The sequence below is a fragment of the Astatotilapia calliptera genome, chromosome 13 (genome assembly GCF_900246225.1).
Source record: "Astatotilapia calliptera chromosome 13, fAstCal1.2, whole genome shotgun sequence".
In the NCBI taxonomy this organism is placed as follows: Eukaryota; Metazoa; Chordata; class Actinopteri; order Cichliformes; family Cichlidae; genus Astatotilapia; species Astatotilapia calliptera.
The window spans coordinates 862291-884352 of NC_039314.1; the positions used below are offsets into that span (position 1 = coordinate 862291).

Below are 22062 nucleotides of genomic sequence, written 5' to 3' on the forward strand. Positions count from 1 at the left end.
TGGCCGGGTGTGAACGGTTGACTGAACATGCTACACTAACGCGTTTCCTCACAGAGTAAGAAGGGAGTGTTGTTTCAGAAGTCTTGTGATTTATTCAAATGCTGCTTTGCAAATCTAAGATCTGCTGCTGTGTTCTTTTTAGAAGGATGAGGCATTCTTATGGCAACCCTTCTAAGCAAACCATCCACGAGGTCGTGACGAATTGTAACATTTAATGTGCTGAGCTGAGCTTTTTTTTCTCCTCCCAGTTTCTCTGACCATTGCACAGTCTGGTCATGCAGTGAATTTACTGGGATGTCTGCTTCTGGGAAGATTTTCAACTGTCTCAAATCTATTCTACTTGTGAATTATCTTGATGCATAAAACCTTCAAATTGAAAGCGTGTGTACTTGCATTTTAACATTTTGAGAGCAGGTGTTTCTTCTTATGTCGTCTTTCCTATTAGGTGTTTTTCTTACAGTGGCTAATTAACAGTTCTAATTATGTTTGGCTCGAATTCTTAGATTCTGTGTCATTTTAGCAGGACTCCCCCTTCTATGGAAAGAAGCAATAGTCATGAATTTTCTCCTTTAGATCATTTGTCTTGTTTTGGATTGATGAGCACTCTGGTTTTTAAAATTCTTCGTTCACAAGAAGTAAGCTTTGTTATAATGAGCAGACAAATGTTGGACTTTTAAATAAAGAAAGGGGTCCTACAGCTCACAGTATTTTACTGTTTCCCTGAAATAACTGTTCTGATCCATAGTATGTGACCAACCGTAAATTACTCCACATCCCCAAGCAGACAGGAGCATCAGCCAACACTGAATCTAAATGAGTATTTCACTGTGGACACTGTTTTTTGATACCAAAAATTGTCAGTACGGCATTAAATTAACACAGTGGTTAATTGAAAAGTTAGGGGAGAAAATTACTGCTTCTGTCTACTAAAGAGACTTTAATCGAAGACTGCCTTTAATATCTACATCTTAACATCACTGTGTTTCTGGAGGTATGCAACATATGGATGCATAATTTCAGTAAGACGATTGATTTAAAACTAGTGGAGATTAAATGGGTGAACAGGATCCAGCAGTAATACTTTTGTTTCAAGCAGCTCTAATACATGCCACACTAATTCATCACAGGTGCTTTCCTACAGGTCTATAGGCCTGATAACTATTAATCAGGCTGAACATCCAGAATTGCTGCGCCAAACACCTGTCTCCATATTGCCCTCTGAAGGCCTTAAATCACACAGAGTGGAGATTGTCTGTTCTCAGTGCTGCAATGACTGCAGGTCAGCACTACCAGAATGGTCATAGTTTTGATGGATGTTCATCCTCTTTGGGTTGCAGCTCATCTTGTGGCTGAGCACAAAAGGTCAGATTCTTGTCTTTGCCGTTTGCTCTACATCATTGTTCAGTTTTCCATTTGGTGATGGAGACTACAGATATCATGGATATTAATTTATTCAGAGAGAGCTGTGATATCCAAATGAGTGTTCTGCACATTTTGGATTGGCAGAAATTGTTAGAATCCGTCTGTGTGTAATATGGATGTTCCATCCAGTAGTTGTTGAGTCGTTTCACTTTGAAACTAAAATCTCTGTCACGCTAGTTTAAATATTATAAATGTCAATATTTCCAAGTACATCTTTTGCCCATGACACATTTCTGTGGATTAAGATTAAGCTCATATTTCAACAAATGTTGGAACCAAGCATTTCATAGCTGAGCTTGGTGTTTTCTGTGGGGAAAAAGGTTACTGATTACAGGACCTGTGACTTTGCAAAGAGTGGTTTCCAAAGAATTTTAAATTAAATTATTTTACACTGAAATTTGCAAAGCTAATCTGAACCCTAATAATAAATCAGGTTAATGGGTCCCCTTTAGGTCTCAAAGCGCTGCTTGTAGCTCAGAAACCCCAAGTTGAGGAGTCCGTTGAAGTATGAGTGTGTGCATAGTTGAATCAGCCAGGTGGTATGAAGAAGCACGATACAGGGAGTGCAGAATTATTAGGCAAATGAGTATTTTGTCCACATCATCCTCTTCATGCATGTCGTCTTACTCCAAGCTGTATAGGCTCGAAAGCCTACTACCAATTAAGCATATTAGGTGATGTGCATCTCTGTAATGAGAAGGGGTGTGGTCTAATGACATCAACACCCTACATCAGGTGTGCATAATTATTAGGCAGCGTCCTTTCCTTTGGCAAAATGGGTCAAAAGAAGGACTTGACAGGCTCAGAAAAGTCAAAAATAGTCAGATATCTTGCAGAGGGATGCAGCAGTCTCAAAATTGCAAAGCTTCTGAAGCGTGATCATCGAACAATCAAGCGTTTCATTCAAAATAGTCAACAGGGTCGCAAGAACCGTGTGGAAAAACCAAGGCGCAAAATAACGGCCCATGAACTGAGAAAAGTCAAGCATGCAGCTGCCAAGATGCCACTTGCCACCAGTTTGGCCATATTTCAGAGCTGCAACATCACTGGAGTGCCCAAAAGCACAAGGTGTGCAATACTCAGAGACATGGCCAAGGTAAGAAAGGCTGAAAGACGACCACCACTGAACAAGACACACAAGCTGAAACGTCAAGACTGGGCCAAGAAATATCTCAAGACTGGTTTTTCTAAGGTTTTATGGACTGATGAAATGAGAGTGAGTCTTGATGGGCCAGATGGATGGGCCCGTGGCTGGATTGGTAAAGGGCAGAGAGCTCCAGTCCGACTCAGACGCCAGCAAGGTGGAGGTGGAGTACTGGTTTGGGCTGGTATCATCAAAGATGAGCTTGTGGGGCCTTTTCGGGTCGAGGATGGAGTCAAGCTCAACTCCCAGTCCTACTGCCAGTTTCTGGAAGACACCTTCTTCAAGCAGTGGTACAGGAAGAAGTCTGCATCCTTCAAGAAAAACATGATTTTCATGCAGGACAATGCTCCATCACACGCGTCCAAGTACTCCACAGCGTGGCTGGCAAGAAAGGGTATAAAAGAAGAAAAACTAATGACATGGCCTCCTTGTTCACCTGATCTGAACCCCATTGAGAACCTGTGGTCCATCATCAAATGTGAGATTTACAAGGAGGGAAAACAGTACACCTCTCTGAACAGTGTCTGGGAGGCTGTGGTTGCTGCTGCACGCAATGTTGATGGTGAACAGATCAAAACACTGACAGAATCCATGGATGGCAGGCTTTTGAGTGTCCTTGCAAAGAAAGGTGGCTATATTGGTCGCTGATTTGTTTTTGTTTTGTTTTGAATGTCAGAAATGTATATTTGTGAATGTGGAGATGTTATATTGGTGTCACTGGTGAAAATAAATAATTGAAATGGGTATATATTTGTTTTTTGTTAAGTTGCATAATAATTATGCACAGTAATAGTCACCTGCACACACAGATATCCCCCTAAAATAGCTAAAACTAAAAACAAACTAAAAACTAATTCCACAAACATTCAGCTTTGATATTAATGAGTTTTTTGGGTTCATTGAGAACATGGTTGTTGTTCAATAAATGGTAAATGGCCTGTATTTGTATAGCGCTTTACTAGTCCCTAAGGACCCCAAAGCGCTTTACATATCCAGTCATCCACCCATTCACACACTGGTGATGGCAAGCTATATTGTAGCCACAGCCACCCTGGGGCGCACTGTCAGGAATTTTTGAGGAATAATAACATTATTCCTCAAAAATACAACTTGCCTAATAATTCTGCACTCCCTGTATAAGAACCAGTCTATTTACAATTTGCCATGTTAAAAAAGGATAGAAATATTACTTTTGCTTATAGAAAGTGTCAAAACAAATTATGTGATTTGCTCAAACAGAGGTTTTTGCTGTGTCTTTAAAGCAGTAAAATTTTTAAAACTAACTGCCTATGTTCCTTCTGAAACTGTCTGATTTTAATCTTGTGTTTTGCTTATGTGCTTAAAAGATGCTCGAATATTCTTTTTTTCCCCCATTCAGTAGAGCCTGCTTAAATTGGTTTCCTCTTCCTTTTAAGGTTGGAGAAAACAACCGGACATTGACAATTCATAGGAGGAATTCGGATTCGATTGCCCCCAGTAATTACATAGATGTATCAAAAGGGGATTGAGATTTCTTGCAAGGTGTCATCCACAGACAGTGGTTAAAGGATTAAAGCTCAGTGTTGTGCAGATGCTAGGAGTAGAACAGAAAGGACTTGGAAATTTCAATATAAATGTAAAACAGTCTGGGAGCCACAAACAAGAGCGGAGGCTGACACTGTCTCAACAGACCCTTGTATTCGATGGCTTCTGTAAGGTGCTGCTTCATGCAAACAATAACTGAAAATGAGCCCAACACTGAGTCATAAATCACATTTGCCAAATAGTTTATTTTCTAAACAAACAAAACAAAAAAACAAGCGACCTCTTTCAAACACTTTCGGAATCCCTTTCTCCATTCCTGTGGCTACTTGTCATCAGACTTTTACCGAAGGCAGCCAAACCTTGAAAAAGAGACATTGTCAAACACTGTGCTCCTTGTAGCCAGACTGGAATATCTTCAAACATCTTGAAATAAAACTACAAGACTGACTTCACACTGGGCGAAAGAGCTTTTTTGTTAAGTAGCTAAGCATCTAGGCAAGTTCACTGTTATTTATGGTCGTACATATATTCTTACCGAAGACATTCTTCAGGGTGTTTTGGGCTCTGATAGAGGCCTTTATGTTTTCTGGCACTACGCAGTGGTGTGGACTGCAGCTTGATCTTGAGCACTGTGGGTTGCGGCTCCATGAGGTCTCTGGGTTTGTGTGGCCGCTGAGCTGCAAAGCCCTCAGCTACCAGCGAGGTTGAAAAATTGTCACCGCCGTCTCCCCTGGATGCCGACGTGCAGGAAAATGTACAAGTCCGAAGATGCGAGGGTCTACAATCTGTGGCCCGCTGTGCAAACTGGGGTTGTAAAATCTTGTTTTGATGGTAAGAAATTGCCAAATGCAAAAAAAAAACCCAGGGAAGTATATGTTGCCTGTTTTCCCCGAGCTACTCAATGAGATAGCGGTGACGTGGAAAGCAAAGCCATACAGTGAGAAAACACCCCATCGTGGGGAGCTCCCTGCTGGATTGTAAGGGGGATGGAGTCAGTCAGCCTCCGCCAGATGCCGCAAGTGGAGCCAATGGTAGTAAGCCATCTTCACCCGAAGACGTCTCTACCCTCATCGGCTCCATCCCTCCCCTCCAAGACAGACCGTTTTTAGTCTAGCCTTATGGATAAGTGCTACAAGGCAGCAGCTCTGTCGGTAAGAGCCCACAACATCTCCATGGTAATGGCTTACTAAGCTGAGCTAGAAGAGGCCCTGACAGCTAAACCAGATTCCACATCCATCCATCCACTTGTGCTTATCCTTTTCAGGGTTGCGGGGGGCTGGAGCCTTTATCAGCTATCTTAGGGCGAGAGGGGGGTACACCCTGGACAGGTCACCAGTCTGTCGCAGCGTGAACACATAGACAGAGATAACCATTCGCGCTCACGTTCACACCCACATCCACACCTATGGGCAGTTTAGAGTTCCTTTGGACTGTGGGAGGAAGCCGGAGTACCCAGGGAGAATCCACGCAAACACGGGGAGAACATGCAAACTCCACACAGAAAGACCCCGGCCTGATGGTGGAATTGAACTCAGGACCTTCTTGCTGTGCGGCAACAGTGCTAACCACCGTGCTGCCTTCTTGTGAAATTCTACTTTTTTTTTTTTTTTAATTGTTATACAAAACAAAGTGTAATGCAAGTCTTTGTTATGTTGTTGGAAAACCTCCATCTCCTTTAGGCTACAGGGCAGAAGTCTTTAGTCATTAGTTTGCCTTCACAAGTGTCTGGAAGCTGCAGAAAGGACTCCACTACTTTGTTCATAGGTTCTGCTGAAATATTGAATCATGTCAATAGTGGCAGCACTGAACAGATGGTGAGCAACTTCACAGCAATCAGTTTTCTGGACCATGATGTTGGGAATGGTGACCCTAGATTAGGTTATATCTACCAGCAAACATGTAACGCTGTATCCACGTTGTCTCTACAGTTCTAGATATGGCACGCCACGTCCCCCTCTATCGAGCACTACTGGAGCTGCTGAGGGCCATTTCTACCTGCACGGCACTGGTTCCTCTGCTGCTGCCTCTGACTGGAGACCCAGGCCAGGATGAGGAAGAAGAGGACGAAGAGCATGCTGAGGGCCAAACCTCTGTTGGGATGCTGCTGGCAAAGATGAAAACATGCGTTGACACATACACCAATCGCCTCAGGTGACACAAATAAAATCAAGTGGGAATAACTCTTTTCACCTTAAGAGAAAGCTTTAATGAGTTTAAGGTTTTAAATTTTTAAGTGATCTCAATTATTTAAACCATTTATGGGCTTCTTTTGTTTATTTGTTTTGTTTTGTTTTTTCTTTTTTTTCATTGCATTTTAGATTACAAAAATCAGATCCTTTATGTCACCACAAATTTAAGTTGAATATTGGATGTAGCCAAGACCTTACTATCCCAGTTCTTCATTATCATTAACAAACAATACTGCTGAAGATGGGCTCTTTATCTCTCAAGCTGTATTCACACTTACCATTAAAATGTACCCCAAAAGGGACACTGCCTGTGCTCTGTAAAAAAAAAAAAAATGTATGTGCATTTTTTATTATATCCAGCACGCTCAGCTCAACCACTGCTGCTGTAAGCTTTTTGACAACATACTGTAGTGAGATTGACACACACACACACACACACACACACACACACACACTGTGTACATACATGTCACAGTGCCTTGTTATGAATGATGCATTTGAAGGTATTTTTAGAAAATGCCTGCCATGAATGTTGCAGTAGCTGTCATGCTGCCAGCATAGTTTATTTAACATACCAAGGGGCAGCAAACCTTGTAGTTCATAACAGGTTAGTGAGAGCAAGATAGCTTATTGAAGGCATATAGTGGTTGGTGCAGGTAAGATTTTGAGCCACAGGAGTTTAGAATCCATGTCAGGTGTAATGGGAATGTCTGTGATATAACCTAAGGGACAGATGTCATTTAAAATGACAGACCTTTATTGCATTGCGTTGCCTTTCTTGTGTGGAGCATCATTTTGATGGCCATAGGACATTATACAAGCACAGTACTCACATTCCAGGTCCACACACAAAATAGGGACTTTAATTTTATTTTTTTTTAAAAACTGAAGAAAAATACCCAGGCACTGAGAGTGATCACTTGAACTGTCAGCTGTGTTTCCTAGGGACTTGTCTTCATTTTTAAGTCACAATTCTGGGTTGATGAAAGCAGCTGTTGAGCCCATATATTTGGCAGAATGTAAAATACTGTTTTAAAATGTGCAGAGCAAAGTTCTAAGAGTGGCCATGGAAGAGAAGCACCACACAAACACATTGTTATCTTATATAGCAATTTTATTTTCTTTCAGGGTAAAAATGTGTAAACTGGGGATGGGGATTGTTATCTAGATTACTGACGTGGTTATATTCCCAGAGAAGTGGATAATTTAAATAACAGGCAACAGATCTTAATAATAATAACAATAATAATAATTTATAGCAATAAAACCTGCATCCATATAATCATCTTTTGTTTCAGAAAAATTTCTAAAAAAAAAACCAAGTTATTAAACAGCACAATCTGTGTGTGTTCCAGGTCAAAGAAAGATAAAAGTAAAGGTGTGGCAAAATCAGAGAGCTCAGACCCAGAGCCCGAGGGTTTGACTCTGCTGGTGCCTGACATCCAGAGGACAGCTGAGATAGTCTACGCTGCTACTACAAACCTACGGCAGGCCAACCAGGGTATGTATACACAGCCTAACATGAGGCTTTATTACCTAAAAAACAACTGTGTTTGCCGAGTTCTCATTCTCTGCACTGTTTGCTCTAAATCTGAAGGCTCTCAGGTCACACTGTTCAGTACATTTAAGTGAACACACCACATACCCAGATTTGTATAAAAACAAGTTTGGAAATCAAATATTTTTTAAAAAATGTGAAGCTCTGAGACGCCCCTCCCTCCCTCCAAATTTCCCGTGTCACAACTTGAGCTGAATGATTTTAGCAGGTGCCAGATCTATTGTCTTTAGCTTATCAAAGTCTAAATGACTGACTGCAGCCCGACAATTTAATTTCAATCAAGGACACCATTGGACTGTTATTGAAAATTTGAACTTGACCAAACTGTCTGAAACTGCAGGTCACATTCACTGTTATCTAAATCTGCTTCTAATGTTACCCTGTAGCTTTTGTGGTGGATGATGGACTATATGCTACTAAGATAAGATAAGATAACCTTTATTAGTCCCACACGTGGGAAATTTGTCTTGTTTAAATTTGCTCCACATTCCTTGGCCTATGTTTTGTTTTGGGGGTTTTTTTTCTCCCTCCTCCAAGGTGGGTTCTGAAATGTCGTATGAGCCCTACAAAGATAAACAGTCAGTTAAAATTGTAACACAAGATTCAGACTGAAGAATAGAAAAGGCCAAAGTACATATGACCTAACATGTATAAGACATCGAAAAATAAAGAGAGACAAGTCATTAGCCATCTTAAGGTAGCAGTGCCATCAGTAAAATGTCTGTGTCATGATGAAGCATGACACATTTCCTGTTTCTGCTGCTTCACAGTATTACAATATTAGGTTTCTCCCACCCATCCATTTCTTGCTACTCCCTGCATTAAGTTTTTATGCTCTGTCTACATAAATTGGTCATCTAACTGAGCACTTACGTGGGGAGCTGGCTATTAGACTTGATGGAAGTGTGCATGTGAGGTAGGGGGCTATAGATAAAGATTAATGTTCTGTCATTTCATGTAAAGAAATCCATATAGCAAAGGGCTCTATGATTACCAGTTATGCAGAGTTGTCCAGTGTATAGCTTTGCAGCATTAGTGCACAATACATGAATAATCTTTTAATTAGTGTAGAGGCTTTAAGAAATGTCTCTGACATGAGTTACCATCCTCCTCTGTTTTGATTATATTGACTGAGAAGAGAAAAAGTCCCTTTGAAGTGTTCAGTTATCTGAACAGGCCAGATAATGATATCAGCCACTGCTCTCTACAGTTTGTATTCCTCCAAGATTCAATTGCAGTTCTGTTTGTTAAACATATCCTTATGGAAAAATTGTATAATATTCTTTCTTGAGCTTGTAAATAATTGTCTCGCAATTGATGACTGTTGATGTGCTTGAGAGCAGGAAAAAACTGTGAATTTGATTTAATGGTGGAGGAGTAGAGTACTTTTGAGCATATTGCAATTATAGGGTTCATGTCTGTTAGCACACCTGCAGAAACCCTGAATTCTAGGTTCTATTTTAAAGCTTTAGATAATCTATTCCACAGAAAACATTGGCCAATCATAGATCTTTTAAGTAAGAGGGCAACATTTTCTGTGGAATAGGTTGTCTAGATTATCTTTTACATTCTGTAAAAGATCTGCATATTCATCCATTAAGTTGGTCTTCGCCTTTGAAATCTTCCAGGACAATTAGCTGTGCCTTTGCTCTATAGAGTAGGCAGACAAAAAAAATTTGAGTCTTATATTGTAATTATATTGCTGCTGTTGCCACTATTTCCTTTTTACACTTAATCTCAGCAGTGGAAATGGAGAGCATAGCCTTTGACCCATTCTTGTTTTTCTCGTAAGTTTTATCACTTCTATCATTTTTCCTGTGTTTGTGAAAGCTGCTGAGATCACCTCAGTGGGCCAGCAACTATGAGCCTGCCGCTGAATTGTAAAATATTTTGTCACAATACTATTTAATTGCCTTGTTGCTTATATGTCTTGGTAGCTAGGTGAAGACAGTATTATTATTAATTAATCTCAGAAAATACAATTACTAAATGTAACACTAATAGACGTAATGTATGCTGATTGAAATTCAGTATTTATCCAAAAGTCTTAGAAATAACTCATCCCTTTATAGCGCCTTGAATTAAATAAACAAGGCTGAATAACTGTATATAATGCAATGTAGGTCAGTGACATCTAAAATTGAAGCCTCCAAACTGAATTGACTTAACACTTCAAACTAAAACTGAATATTGACTAGAACCTTAATGAAGCAAGAATTTATTACAGAACCTTTATGTTGGAATGTATTGGTTTTAGTTTGTACCTCATCAATTTCCATTTGTGAATGTAGCAGGACATAATTTATATTGCACTTCCTCAGTCTTCATTTGAGTTAAAGGACACTTCATTTCTAAAGGGACTCTTAGATGCACAGAAAATATCCCTTTGTTCAGTGGTCCTGGCTACATTGGTCAGACACACACAAACTGTGCACCAAATGGATTTAGTTGCATTGGTTTCTGAAATCCCATTTTGAAGCCTCTAGCTGAGTATTTGTCATTGTCGTCTTGGTGTTTTGAAACCAGATGTGATAAGTGAGAGGTAGAGTTGACTTTTATTATTAACTCTCAGTATATAACAAACCTGTTGGGCATGTGGGAGGTTTTGGTAAAGATGAGCACAGTGAGAAACACCTAAACATAAAACACACACATTCCTAGGTCTTTTTCCTTATTCTGGGCTTTGATATTTTTGCTCCCTACTCTCAACCTTTTCTTTACCAGAGAAGAAACTAGTGGAGTCTTCAAGGAAGGTGTCAAGCCGGCCGAAGCCCCTGTCCGTACTCCGCTCTCTGGAGGAAAAATATGTAGCTGCCATGAAAAAACTACAGTTTGGTGAGTTTCTATCAATCAGTAAATATATACACACAAAAAGTGATGCACCATTCTGCTATAAATCTTCTTGTTCTATCTCATGTCTGACATGCTTACTAATGTCTTCACACCAGTATTCTGAAAGGGAAGCAGAATCAGGCTACTTTCCCATCCAGCTGATCTCTTTTGTCTTGTCCATCACTCTCCACTCAGCCATGTCATGATTAATTACACTGTTTTTGCTGTCTTGCAATTGATTTTGTAAGCAGGTTGATGTCTGAGGTCATTGTAAGTGACTTGACTGTAAACAGTGTTTGGGTATGCAGACAGCATAGAAATAGACAACTCAAGACAGGGTGGCTGTTTCATCTGAATGTTTCTCACGTTATGACTCAAGCTGTATATTGTTTAAACAATATACAGCAATATCTGAGCTTTTTTTGTAGCATTTTAGCTATAAAAGATATTGCACTTGTTCAGTAACTTACACACTTTTGTTTTTTGTGGTAAAAAAGTACAGTCAGATCGGGAGTTAAAAATAAATTCAATGAAGGTACAAGAGACTTGTTGCATAAGGATGTTAATAAAAATTGTGTGCAGTATGTGTCATTTTAGCATTTAACTAAAAAACAGTTTTTCTTTTAAATTTTGTTTTGTTACTAATCCCTGTTATTACCAGTTTATTCACAAGAAGTTCACATTCCTGGCCATAAAGCACAAACATCGATGTCAGATCAGTTGGATCTGAGATCTTAAAAAAAATAATAAATATATTCGCTATGAGACTTGTTACAAGTACTTGTTACAAGTATGCTGACAGTGAGCTAACCTGGGACACACAGAATTCATTAGCCTTTTCTCTGGAAGAGTCCAGAGTTTTTAGTGCTAGCAGGGCTGCTGTGTCCATTTTATTTTATTTATTTATCTTTTTTTGTCATGGTTCTATAGTGTCCATCTTTCGGTGTGTGTGTGTGTGTGTGTGTGTGTGTGTGTGTGTGTGTGTGTGTGTGTGTGTGTGTGTGTGTGTGTGTGTGTGTGTGTGTGTGTGTGTGTGTGTTGTATATGTAAGTGAATAAAAATGAATATAAAAGATCTGATTAATTCTGGAATGGAGTATGAGGTTCATAAACTCAGAACAGCAGGTCGATCTTCCTGTAACGGGTAACATACCACGACCACAAACAGTATTTCATCTCCCTTTATTGCTTTAATTATTACCGTGAATTTAGATCGCATTTTATCTGTTTGAATATGGCTTATAAAAGAAAAAAACTCCATTTTCACTTGTGTTTATAATTGGGTTGAGCACAGTAATGCGCTGAACTTATCCTGACCTGTGTGTCTGTTCTCTGTCCAGACACCTTTGAAATGGTATCAGAAGATGAGGATGGAAAGCTGATGTTCAAGGTGAACTACCACTACATGTCTCAGGTGAAGAACGCCAGTGATACAAACAGCGCAGCCAGATCTCGCCGCCTTGCCCAAGAGGCTGTCACTCTGTCCACCTCTCTGCCTCTGTCTGCTTCTTCGAGTGTCTTTGTCCGTTGCGATGAGGAGAGGCTGGATATCATGAAGGTAATAGAGCTTATCCGCTATTTTAGGCTTAGGGCTACAGATTTATAGCAGGCTACGATGACTTCACACTGCATGATAAGAATACAGAGGATACATTGTGTGTTGTAGTAACTGTTTTGATTGAGAATGCACTCTGGGTTTAGTAGAATCCACTCGTGTGAGAAGTGGGTGAGTGAATCAACACTCCCAGGATTTTTGTGTGCTGTTTTTCTGTGGTGCTCCTGCCATATGAGTTGTCATCAGCAGCTCTTAGTCATTCCCCTAGTGACATTTGATAAATGGCTCTTACACCGCAAGTTGATTAATGGCAAAGTCTCCTTTGCTAAATGTCAAAATTCTCATCTGTTTAGCTCCATTTTGGCAGGAAAATATTCCAAATAAAGACGCAGCATACTAACAACAAAGCTGACATATGATTAAAACACTGCACACAACAGTGCAACATTGACATTGATTAGTCAAGAAATGCAATGGATGGATGTATATTCTTATCTGTAATCACAAACTGAAGTAAGAAAATATCTTTGACCTCAGTTAACGCCCCTGTTATGCAAACATGTTCAGAATTTACCAAAATTAACTTCCCCCTATAATAGCATGGCCCAAGGAATAGCATGAGCAGAGAGGGACAGTGGCTGATGAGGTGGAAACATCAAGATCTGTGAGGGGTCAGTACATCCTAGTAGCTCACCCCACATCCTTAAATTAATAACCAAACAGCCAACTGCATTTATTCAGCACTCTCCAGGTGGCACAGTCAGTTTCAGTCTCAAAATGCTTCCACACCAGATTTACTTGACTTTGGTGGAAAGTGCAATGAAAGTGATGTGCCTGAATGTTCATGTCAAAATAACCTTAATGCATGAGTGGCACCCAGTGCCCTCCAGAAATCTTAGTGTAGCTGCTACGTAATCTCAGTGTTACAAAACCCCTAACACTACTCAAGACCAATGTGGTCGTTTGCACAAGGGTCAGGATGTTCGCATTATGAAAGGAAAACACGTCTACCTTACTTAGGACTAGAATATGCCCGATATAAATTCAGTGAGCACTTCAGTATGTGAATAGAATATCTTATGCAATGCACCTGCATAGATATGTTCACTAGAGGTATTTAGAAGTTCTTAGTCCAGACTTGGTCCAGCAGCACCATACACCTACCTTTAATTGAGGCATTAATTCAAGCACTTGATAGTGAGGTTGAATAATTTTCCAAGAGGAATGATAGAAACTCATAAAAGAAAGATGTGCCAAGGTTGAAAATTCATTCCTAAGATGACTTGAGGTCATTGAACCCAAAGTTGTTCTGAAGTCCTTGATTTCAATAGAATATTTAAATCTTTTATCTGGCCCATTGTTGTAGACTATTTGGTCCCTATACGTACTACTGTAGTGACTTGTGTTGTTCAAGTAGCCAGTATTAAGTAGGACGTTAACCCAGTGGGTTTTAGACTGCTAGAGGTGCCCTTGGTTGCCGATTCTGTTTGTAAACTTTTGGACTTAATTTGTGAACTTTAGACAAGGGAAAAAGATTCAGTGGTCTGGGAGTCATGTCATTGCTTTTTGCCAGTGATGTTGTTTAGATAGAACTTTATTAATCCCTCGGGTAGGTTTCTCTGGGAAATTCAGTTTCCAGTAGCAGAACACTGACAGAAATTGCACAGTAAGAAATCAGAATAAAACAAAATTGGTGAAAAAGAGTGTGTGTGTGTGTGTGTGTGTGTGTGTGTGTGTGTGTGTGTGTGTGTGCATGCATATATTAGGGGTGCAATGATATTCGTATCGATATTGAACCGATTGATACAGTGCTTTCGGTTCGGTACGCATATGTATCCAACAATACAAATGTTTCAATTTATTTTATCAACTTTCCTTCTGACGATGCTGTCTGTGTTGAGCGCTCAGTGGATCTGTGCTCGACAGTGCAGCCTAGGCGGAGTAGTCGAACGCAGATCCACTGAGTGCAGGCAAGCTAGCAATGAAATATACTCATTAATGAGATGTAGCAGCCAAATGGTCTATGGCACAGTATATTGCATAGTGACTGCTTAGTTGTCCCCGTTGTTTGTCAGTGTTATCAGCCAATATCCTTGTTGTTGTGGTAAAGAGAGCTTTAAACATGAAGGCAGGGTTGTTCATTTATTGGGCAGTCAATGTCCCTGCCCTCGTCTGTGTTTATGAACTGTGCTGTGTGAAGCAACTCTAGTTAAACAGCAAGTCTACTCAATATCAATTAGACATTATATTTATGTTTGTTATATTTAGGAAATAAATCAGATTTTGCCACAAATGCTCAGCAGTGAGTACTGTAGTTAGAATTCTCCTCTAATTTTACCCTTTGGCCTGTTTGTAATTACTTTGTTGCAGCTGTGAAACAGCATTAGCTGTGTCTGCGCCATTTCTCCATTAAAACTTTTGCCATTTGCACTTTTGTTAAAATCTAAATTTACTGTTATCAGTACATTCACCTTTCTCCAATTAACCCTCTTTCAGCGTGATAATGACTAAGCTGATAACTAATCTTTGTTTATATTTAAGCTTTCCCTTTTGTTTGTTTTCATAGGTTCTCATCACTGGTCCAGCTGACACACCATATGCCAATGGCTGTTTCGAATTTGATGTTTATTTTCCCCAAGACTATCCCAACTCACCACCTCTGGTCAATCTGGAGACCACTGGCGGACACAGTGTGCGCTTTAACCCAAACCTCTACAATGATGGCAAAGTAAATGTATTTTTTTTCTTCTTTTTAAAATGTGTATTAATTGCAAAATCTGCCAACCAATTCACTGAATTCTCAGAATTTTGGTACTGTAAGTAGAAGAAACAAACTGTGCAGATAATCTGATTAGATGGTTGAGCACTTTGCTGTGTGTGTGTGTGTGTCTGTGCGTGTGTGTGTGTGTGTGTGTGTGTGTGTGTGTGTGTGTGTGTGTGTGTGTGTGTTCACTGAAACAAGCTTCAATGAATATCTGAACCACTCTATAGATCAGACAATTTGCCCACATCCCATATTAAGTCTGAGAGAGGGGTAACAAAAATCTACTGGACTTAAATATTGTATGTTTAACATTGGTAATACACATGGATTTTGGCACATAATGTTTTGTTTGTCTTTTATTAATCAGGTTTGTTTAAGTATCCTCAACACATGGCACGGGAGACCAGAAGAGAAATGGAACCCACAGACCTCAAGCTTTTTACAGGTAAGATGGTTTTCCATCATAACAATCACCTGTATCAATGGATCAGCAGGCTTCTGTCTCAGTCTTTGTGTCATAGGCTATAGTTTATTAGGAACCTTGTATTAATGGCCCTGGGGTTCTGACAGCTACCATGAAGGATTCTTTTTAAAGTTCTGTTATTATTTTTCTTTATGACTGTGTGGGTGTTGATAAACCAAACACAAACCACTATCATTTCAGCCTCTGGGTTATGCCTGCTTACACACATCACTCATCTGGAAGTTGCAATCAGTTGGCATGTATGCCCAAGATGCCATCTGTCATTAGACTTGATTTTGTAGACTCTTAATCTGAAATGTTTCTAATTTTAATTTTATTTCTTTTTTTCCCCTTTTCGTTAAACCTTTCTTTGGATGTAGACATAAAGATGCCTCTCTAAAATCAGATGTAGATGAACTGAAAATTCGATATCATTCATTTTGAAATAGGATTAGTAATAAAGGTTGATGGTCTGCATGTCTTTATTTCTTGATGTGTTTGCTTGCTAGAAGAATTTACTGGTGTTTCTTTCATGTGTGTGCATATACCAGTGACAGTATTGTTTCCAGTACTCCCCTTTCAGCATAAAGTTCATAGAGCAGTAATAAATCTGAAAATTAAAATGGTATGGTACCAAACTGATTATTGAAAATTTTCCTGCCAGTGGTGTCATCCAATGCCCTTTTACTGGTCTCTCTGAGAGAACTGGCATTGACAGGCGCAGCAGTGTTCCACAAGCTGAACTTTAGCAACTAAGAACAGTGTGATTACCGCAAGAAACAAAAACAAAAAAGTATGTGCTCAGGGGGTTTTACAGGGGGTCATGTATACATACGACTATATATGGGCTCCATATAAACTGTGAAAATACACATACACACTATTTTGTTGATTTATGATCAAGTAGCCCAGGCCAGGTACCTTTGCAAGATTTGGCCCAGAAATGTTATATCCTAAAGGATCTGTATTGAAACAAAGTGTGTTTTAAAGCTGTTATTCAAGAAAATACAATGATGAGTAATCCACATAAAGACTTATTTTAAGTCTCAAACCTAGCTTAGTTATTATTAGCCCTCCTAGTGATGTATCATTAAACATTTTTCACTTTTCTTTAACTGTATATTGTTTGCCATCGATGTCCCAAAATGTATAAAATTAATATTTCTCAATTGGAACCATTAGTTTCTATTTAGGAAAAACGTATTTGGACTTGAATCTCATTGTACAGGGTGGGCCATTTATATGGATGCACCGTGATAAAATGGGAATGGTTGGTGATATTAAAGTCCTGTTTGTGGCACATCAGTATATGTGAGGGGGCAAACTCCTCAAGATGGGTGGTGACCATGGTGGCCATTTAGAAGTCGGCCATCTTGGATACAACCTTTTTTTTTTTCAATAGGAAGAGGGCCATGTGACACATCAAACTTATTGGTAACGTCACAAGAAAAACAATGGTGTGCTTGGTTTCAATGTAACTTTATTCTTTCATGAGTTATTTACAAGTTTCTGACCACTCATAAAATGTGTTCAATGTGCTGCCCATTGTGTTGGATTGTCAATGCAACCCTCTTCTCCCACTCGTCACACACTGATAGCAACACCGCAGGAGAAATGCCAGCACAGGCATCCAGTATCTGTAGTTTCAGATGCTGCACATCTCGTATCTTCACACCATAGACAATTGCCTTCAGATGACCCCAAAGATAAAAGTCTAAGGGGGTCAGATCGGGAGACCTTGGGGGCCATTCAACTGGCCCACGACGACCAATCCACTTTCCAGGAAACTGTTCATCTAGGAATGCTCGGACCTGGCACCCATAATGTGGTGGTGCACCATCTTGCTGGAAAAACTCAGGGAACGTGCCAGCTTCAGTGCATAAAGAGGGAAACACATCATCATGTAGCGATTTCAAATATCCAGTGGCCTTGAGGTTTCCATTGATGAAGAATGGACCCACACCAAACCATCACTTTTGTTGTTCCAACAGTCTTGGAGGGATCGTGGGAGATGGATGGTCTCGTAGGGTGTCTTGCATTGAAATCTGCTGCAATGACCCGGTTACTGCGTTCACCAGATATCAACACAATTTCGATCCGCTCCAAGATCCAAGATGGCCGACTTCTAAATGGCCACCATGGTCACCACCCATCTTGAGGAGTTTGCCCCCTCACATATACTAATGTGCCACAAACAGGACTTTAATATCACCAACCATTCCCATGTTATTACAGTGTGTGTGTCAGTACAGTTGTCTGGACTTTGCTGAAGCCTAGATTTTGTTTATTTCAAGCTAAATAATTATCTTACTCTTGTAATTTCTTGTGTTAAATTCAGTCTGCTACATTGTCTATGGATAAATACATATGTCCCTAAACATGAAATGTTAACACATCCCTCAGATCATTATTTGACTGAGACAAAGATAAGTGGAAGAGAATGAATCGATGAATGGATGATGTCTTTTGATTATAATGTGTGATCAATATTGGAAAATATGTTGAAAAGGAGACCGGAGTTGGCTAGAATAAAGTGGTCATCATCTGGAGTGGATTTTGGCTCTGAAATTAGGCAGCCCAGTTTAAGAGGAGCAGACTGTATCAATTGAAGGTCATTGGTATCAACTTGATGGAGCATTTTCAAGTTCATCCAGCTCCACAGTGGCTCAGGCCAGCAGGCAGGCCTCCAATCACAACATCGTCATTGTTGGTTATGTAGTGGCTTGGAACAGACAGAGCAATGCAGGAAGATGTCCTTAGTCTCCTTGAGACAGGCCAGGGCATTAATGGAGCTGTTAATAAAGATATATTGAAGGCTGTATTTTTATGGGGCCAAAACATCCCTTGCTTTTGTCAGACTCTTAAGTGTACACCATTGCCAAGATCAATTCATATGTTGAGGACACTGAGGGGATTTCAGGCTCATTTTGTCAGTGTATCAGGATTATACCTAACTTGGTTGTAAGTCTTAAAATGTGTTTGTTTTTTTTTTTTTTTGGGGGGGTTTTTCTTCCTAGCTTATCTGGAAGCTGCACTAAGCTATTATTACTGTTATTGTTGTTATTATTATTATTATTATTATTGTGGTGGTGGTGGTGGTGGTGATGATGATGATGATGATGATGATAATAATAATAATGCCTGCAATTGAAATCCTGAATCACATTTTCCATTTTTCCCATATTTCCTTTAATTTGCAAACCAGGTGCTAGTGTCAGTGCAGTCCCTTATCCTGGTGGCTGAGCCTTACTTCAATGAGCCAGGGTATGAACGATCTAGAGGAACTCCCAGTGGCACCCAGAGCTCTCGGGAATACGACGGCAACATCCGACAGGCCACTGTCAAGTGGGCCATGCTGGAGCAAATGCGCAACCCTTCTCCATGCTTTAAAGAGGTAGGGACCATTGTTTTTTACACTTAAACCTTGTTTTTCAATTTGCTTTTAAAAAAAAAAAAAAAAAATCCTTCTGGTAGAAAACAACACAAAAACTGGACCCAGGTGAGTGTCGACTTTGATGTTGTTTGGATGATCAGTTGTCATATTTTCTTGTTTTTAACACCAAGCTAAAAATCACAACTAATTCTCAAAACCTAACTCTACCCTGAACCCAGTTCTAGCCGCTAATATTGAATAACGTGAAAACTGCTGGCTGACACCAGATCCAAAGATTTCTCCCCAGACCCAGGCCCCTTAACGTTTGTAGACTTGGACTCAGTTTGAGTATTAACCCTGGTATTCACATCAATGTACTGAGCAACTACTTTAACCCAGACAGCTTAATTTACTTTTTGATCTCGTGCTTCTATTTATTATTATGTATTTTTATACTAAATCTTATTTTTCCTTTATACTTCTGTAGTCAATACAACATTTTGGATGATTCATCCTCATAGTAGATTGGTTACATGCCTCTCAGCATCACATTTGAAAACCGAAAACAAAACCTCTCTTCCCCAAGAGCCATTTAAAAACAAATAAGTAAATAAATTCCTTTCACAAGAATTTCTTGGTGGATCGCAGCATCTGGAGGTGGGCCTGCCTCTCCTCCCCCCTCTCTCCCTCACAGTTTTTTGATTTCCTTGCAATGTTTTAAATGGCCTGTGGTGAGACAGACAGTGCAGGGGAGGATAACAATCTTTCAACCTGCTCATCCAAAGCAGGCTCATTCAGAAATGTCAGGAAAGCAAAATGAAGGAAGAGGAGTGCTTTAGAGATGAAAATGAGAAAGGGAGAAATGAACAGAGGGAGAAAAGGAAAAAAATCCCATCATCATGATGACACTACATGAGAAAAACAGACTAAATGGAACAAATCTAAATAAATATATGGCAGGCGACCACACATTTTACCTTATACTTTACTAACATAAAAATTTCTTGCTTGAGGAAATGTGGAGTAAATGTTAGTCATGAATGGGATGGACATAACGATACTGATAATGAACAATCTGTTCAGAATGTTAGGATTGGAATCCTGTTTTATTTTCCCGTCTCAGGAGAAGAAATATAAGAAATTCAGAAATGATGTTTGTGCTTTTTTTCTGCTTTATAAAGAATGAAAACTGTTAGAAATGTCCCTGACCTGTATATTCAAGTTGAAGTTCATACAAAAAATGCATTAAACATATTCAGAATTTCTTCATTCGAGTAAAAGCCAAATTGTCTCCAGTTGAATTTGTTTTTAAAAAAATACCTGGACCAATTTCACTAAATGGTTTAGAGAGGCAGAGCATGATGAAGAGAGAACACATTACATTTTGTTGTTGATGTTAAAAGGACATCCTCTGAATGCCCTTCTAGTAAGAATGATTAGAGCTAGCAATGAGCTTTCAGCTTTAAAGATGCATTTCTCTCCTTTGGTAAATGTTCAGGATAATTGGACATCATTGGACAGACCAGAGGCTTGGTGTTTATTCATCGTTTGGCGGGTCCATTAACCTGAGCAGTATGAGTTGAGAAATCACACATTCTGCCTGTTAATGCATCATACAAAAATTACATACCACACAGTAAACCAATTCCATCCATCCCTTGTGCCCTCTGCTCTGTCAAGAGTGTCACTGTGTGTGAAGTCACACTTGCCAGGTGCTAAAAAATTGTATAGAAGTGGCAAGCTTTGGGACACACTAGCCATTTCTCTGGCAGAAATACAATCTTCAAATTCAACATCTCAAATAATTTATACTGCCATCAGTTGGATCTATTGAGATTGTATCCATCATATGTTCCTTGTCATTTTCATTCAGGTGTTTCCAATATGCTTCAATTGCCTAATATTCTTTTGACGTTGTTCTTTCTTCTTCTTTTATCATTAGAATTTATAACAATAAAAAGAAGATTTTCAGGCATTTCTTAACAACATGCACGAGCTAAAGCTTTCTAACCAAGTAGTTTATTCCATATGTTTCTTCCATAAAAGATGTGTTCCATCTTCAGAGTGTAGGTTTTAAGTACAAGCTTAGTGTTGGAGGGTTTTATTACCATCCTACCACTTAAGGCTATTTGGATTGTAATGGCTTAATCTGGCAGACCCTCTAGATGAATATTACACCACTAATCAGTATGCAGTAGGCATAACAACCACCACTGATTGGTTTGACTAACTTGCTAAATTAATGTTAATTACCTGTGGCATATCTGGTGGAGTCAGCATCACCCTGGTTTGAAGTTTCACATTGTTAATAGACTCAGTGCAGGTTTACAAAACTCTTTGTCATATTGAAATTTTAATTTAGAAAAAGTTGTTCAAGCCCAATTTGAGTAACATTACCATAGAATACATCTGCTACAAGAAAAACATGTTTCGGTTTGAGAGTGCACAGGAAAGAGAGTAGAAGACATGCCAAAAAGACCAACGTGGGACCCTTCACCGGCATTTTAGTAGATGAGTCGTCTTCTCAACTGGGTGAGCTGTACCAGTACCCAGTACTCATCTTTTTTTTTTTTTTAATCAAATGGCCAGAAAGACAGAAAATACCTTGTACTCACATAAAGTAACACTTATGACTATGAAAATGCTTATGTACACAGTCATCCAGCAAACATGCCCAAAGATTTGACTTTTAGAAAACTGTACTGTATAAAATCAATGATGTTTTTTTGTTGTTGTTATGTTTGTTTGTTTATTTATTTTTATCCCTGACAACATCCTCTGTCACATCAACCCTCTGAATGTCCTCCTACAATACAATAATCCATACATTCCTCTTTTCTTCCTGCTCGCAGCTCTGTCTTCTACATCCTTTGTCCAGTATATCCACTGTCTCTCGTCTATACATGTCCAAACCATCACTATAATCTCACCCTTGGCTTTGTCTCCAACACACTCAACCTGATATGCCTCTGATATGCTCATCTTTAATCTTGTACATCCTGGTCACTCCAGATGGAAATCTTAGGCTCTTCACTTCTGCCACCTCCAGCTTGGCCTCCTGTCTTTTTGTTAGTGCCACGGTTTCTAAGCCATAGACCATGTAGGTCTCACTACAGTCTGTCCTCCTGTCACAAATCACCCCTGACACTTATTCACAGTGTATTCTGTTGTGTTTCTGCTGACTTTCATTCCTCTCTAGGGTCTCATGCACTTGCTCCCTATGTCCACTACAGATCACA

At 39.5% G+C, this 22062-nt stretch overlaps 1 protein-coding gene across 4 annotated transcripts in view; it reads left to right on the forward strand.

Moving 5' to 3' along the window:
* birc6 (baculoviral IAP repeat containing 6) overlaps positions 1–22062 on the forward strand; it is a 132627-nt gene that overhangs the window by 100985 nt on the left and 9580 nt on the right. For all 4 annotated transcript variants that reach the window (XM_026190469.1, XM_026190473.1, XM_026190472.1 and 1 more), the window contains exons 65-71: positions 6019–6241; positions 7635–7780; positions 10562–10672; positions 12009–12226; positions 14790–14951; positions 15355–15432; positions 18656–18844. In XM_026190469.1, coding sequence (XP_026046254.1) covers positions 6019–6241; positions 7635–7780; positions 10562–10672; positions 12009–12226; positions 14790–14951; positions 15355–15432; positions 18656–18844 — 1127 coding nt within the window. The remainder of the gene's footprint in view (positions 1–6018; positions 6242–7634; positions 7781–10561; positions 10673–12008; positions 12227–14789; positions 14952–15354; positions 15433–18655; positions 18845–22062) is intronic.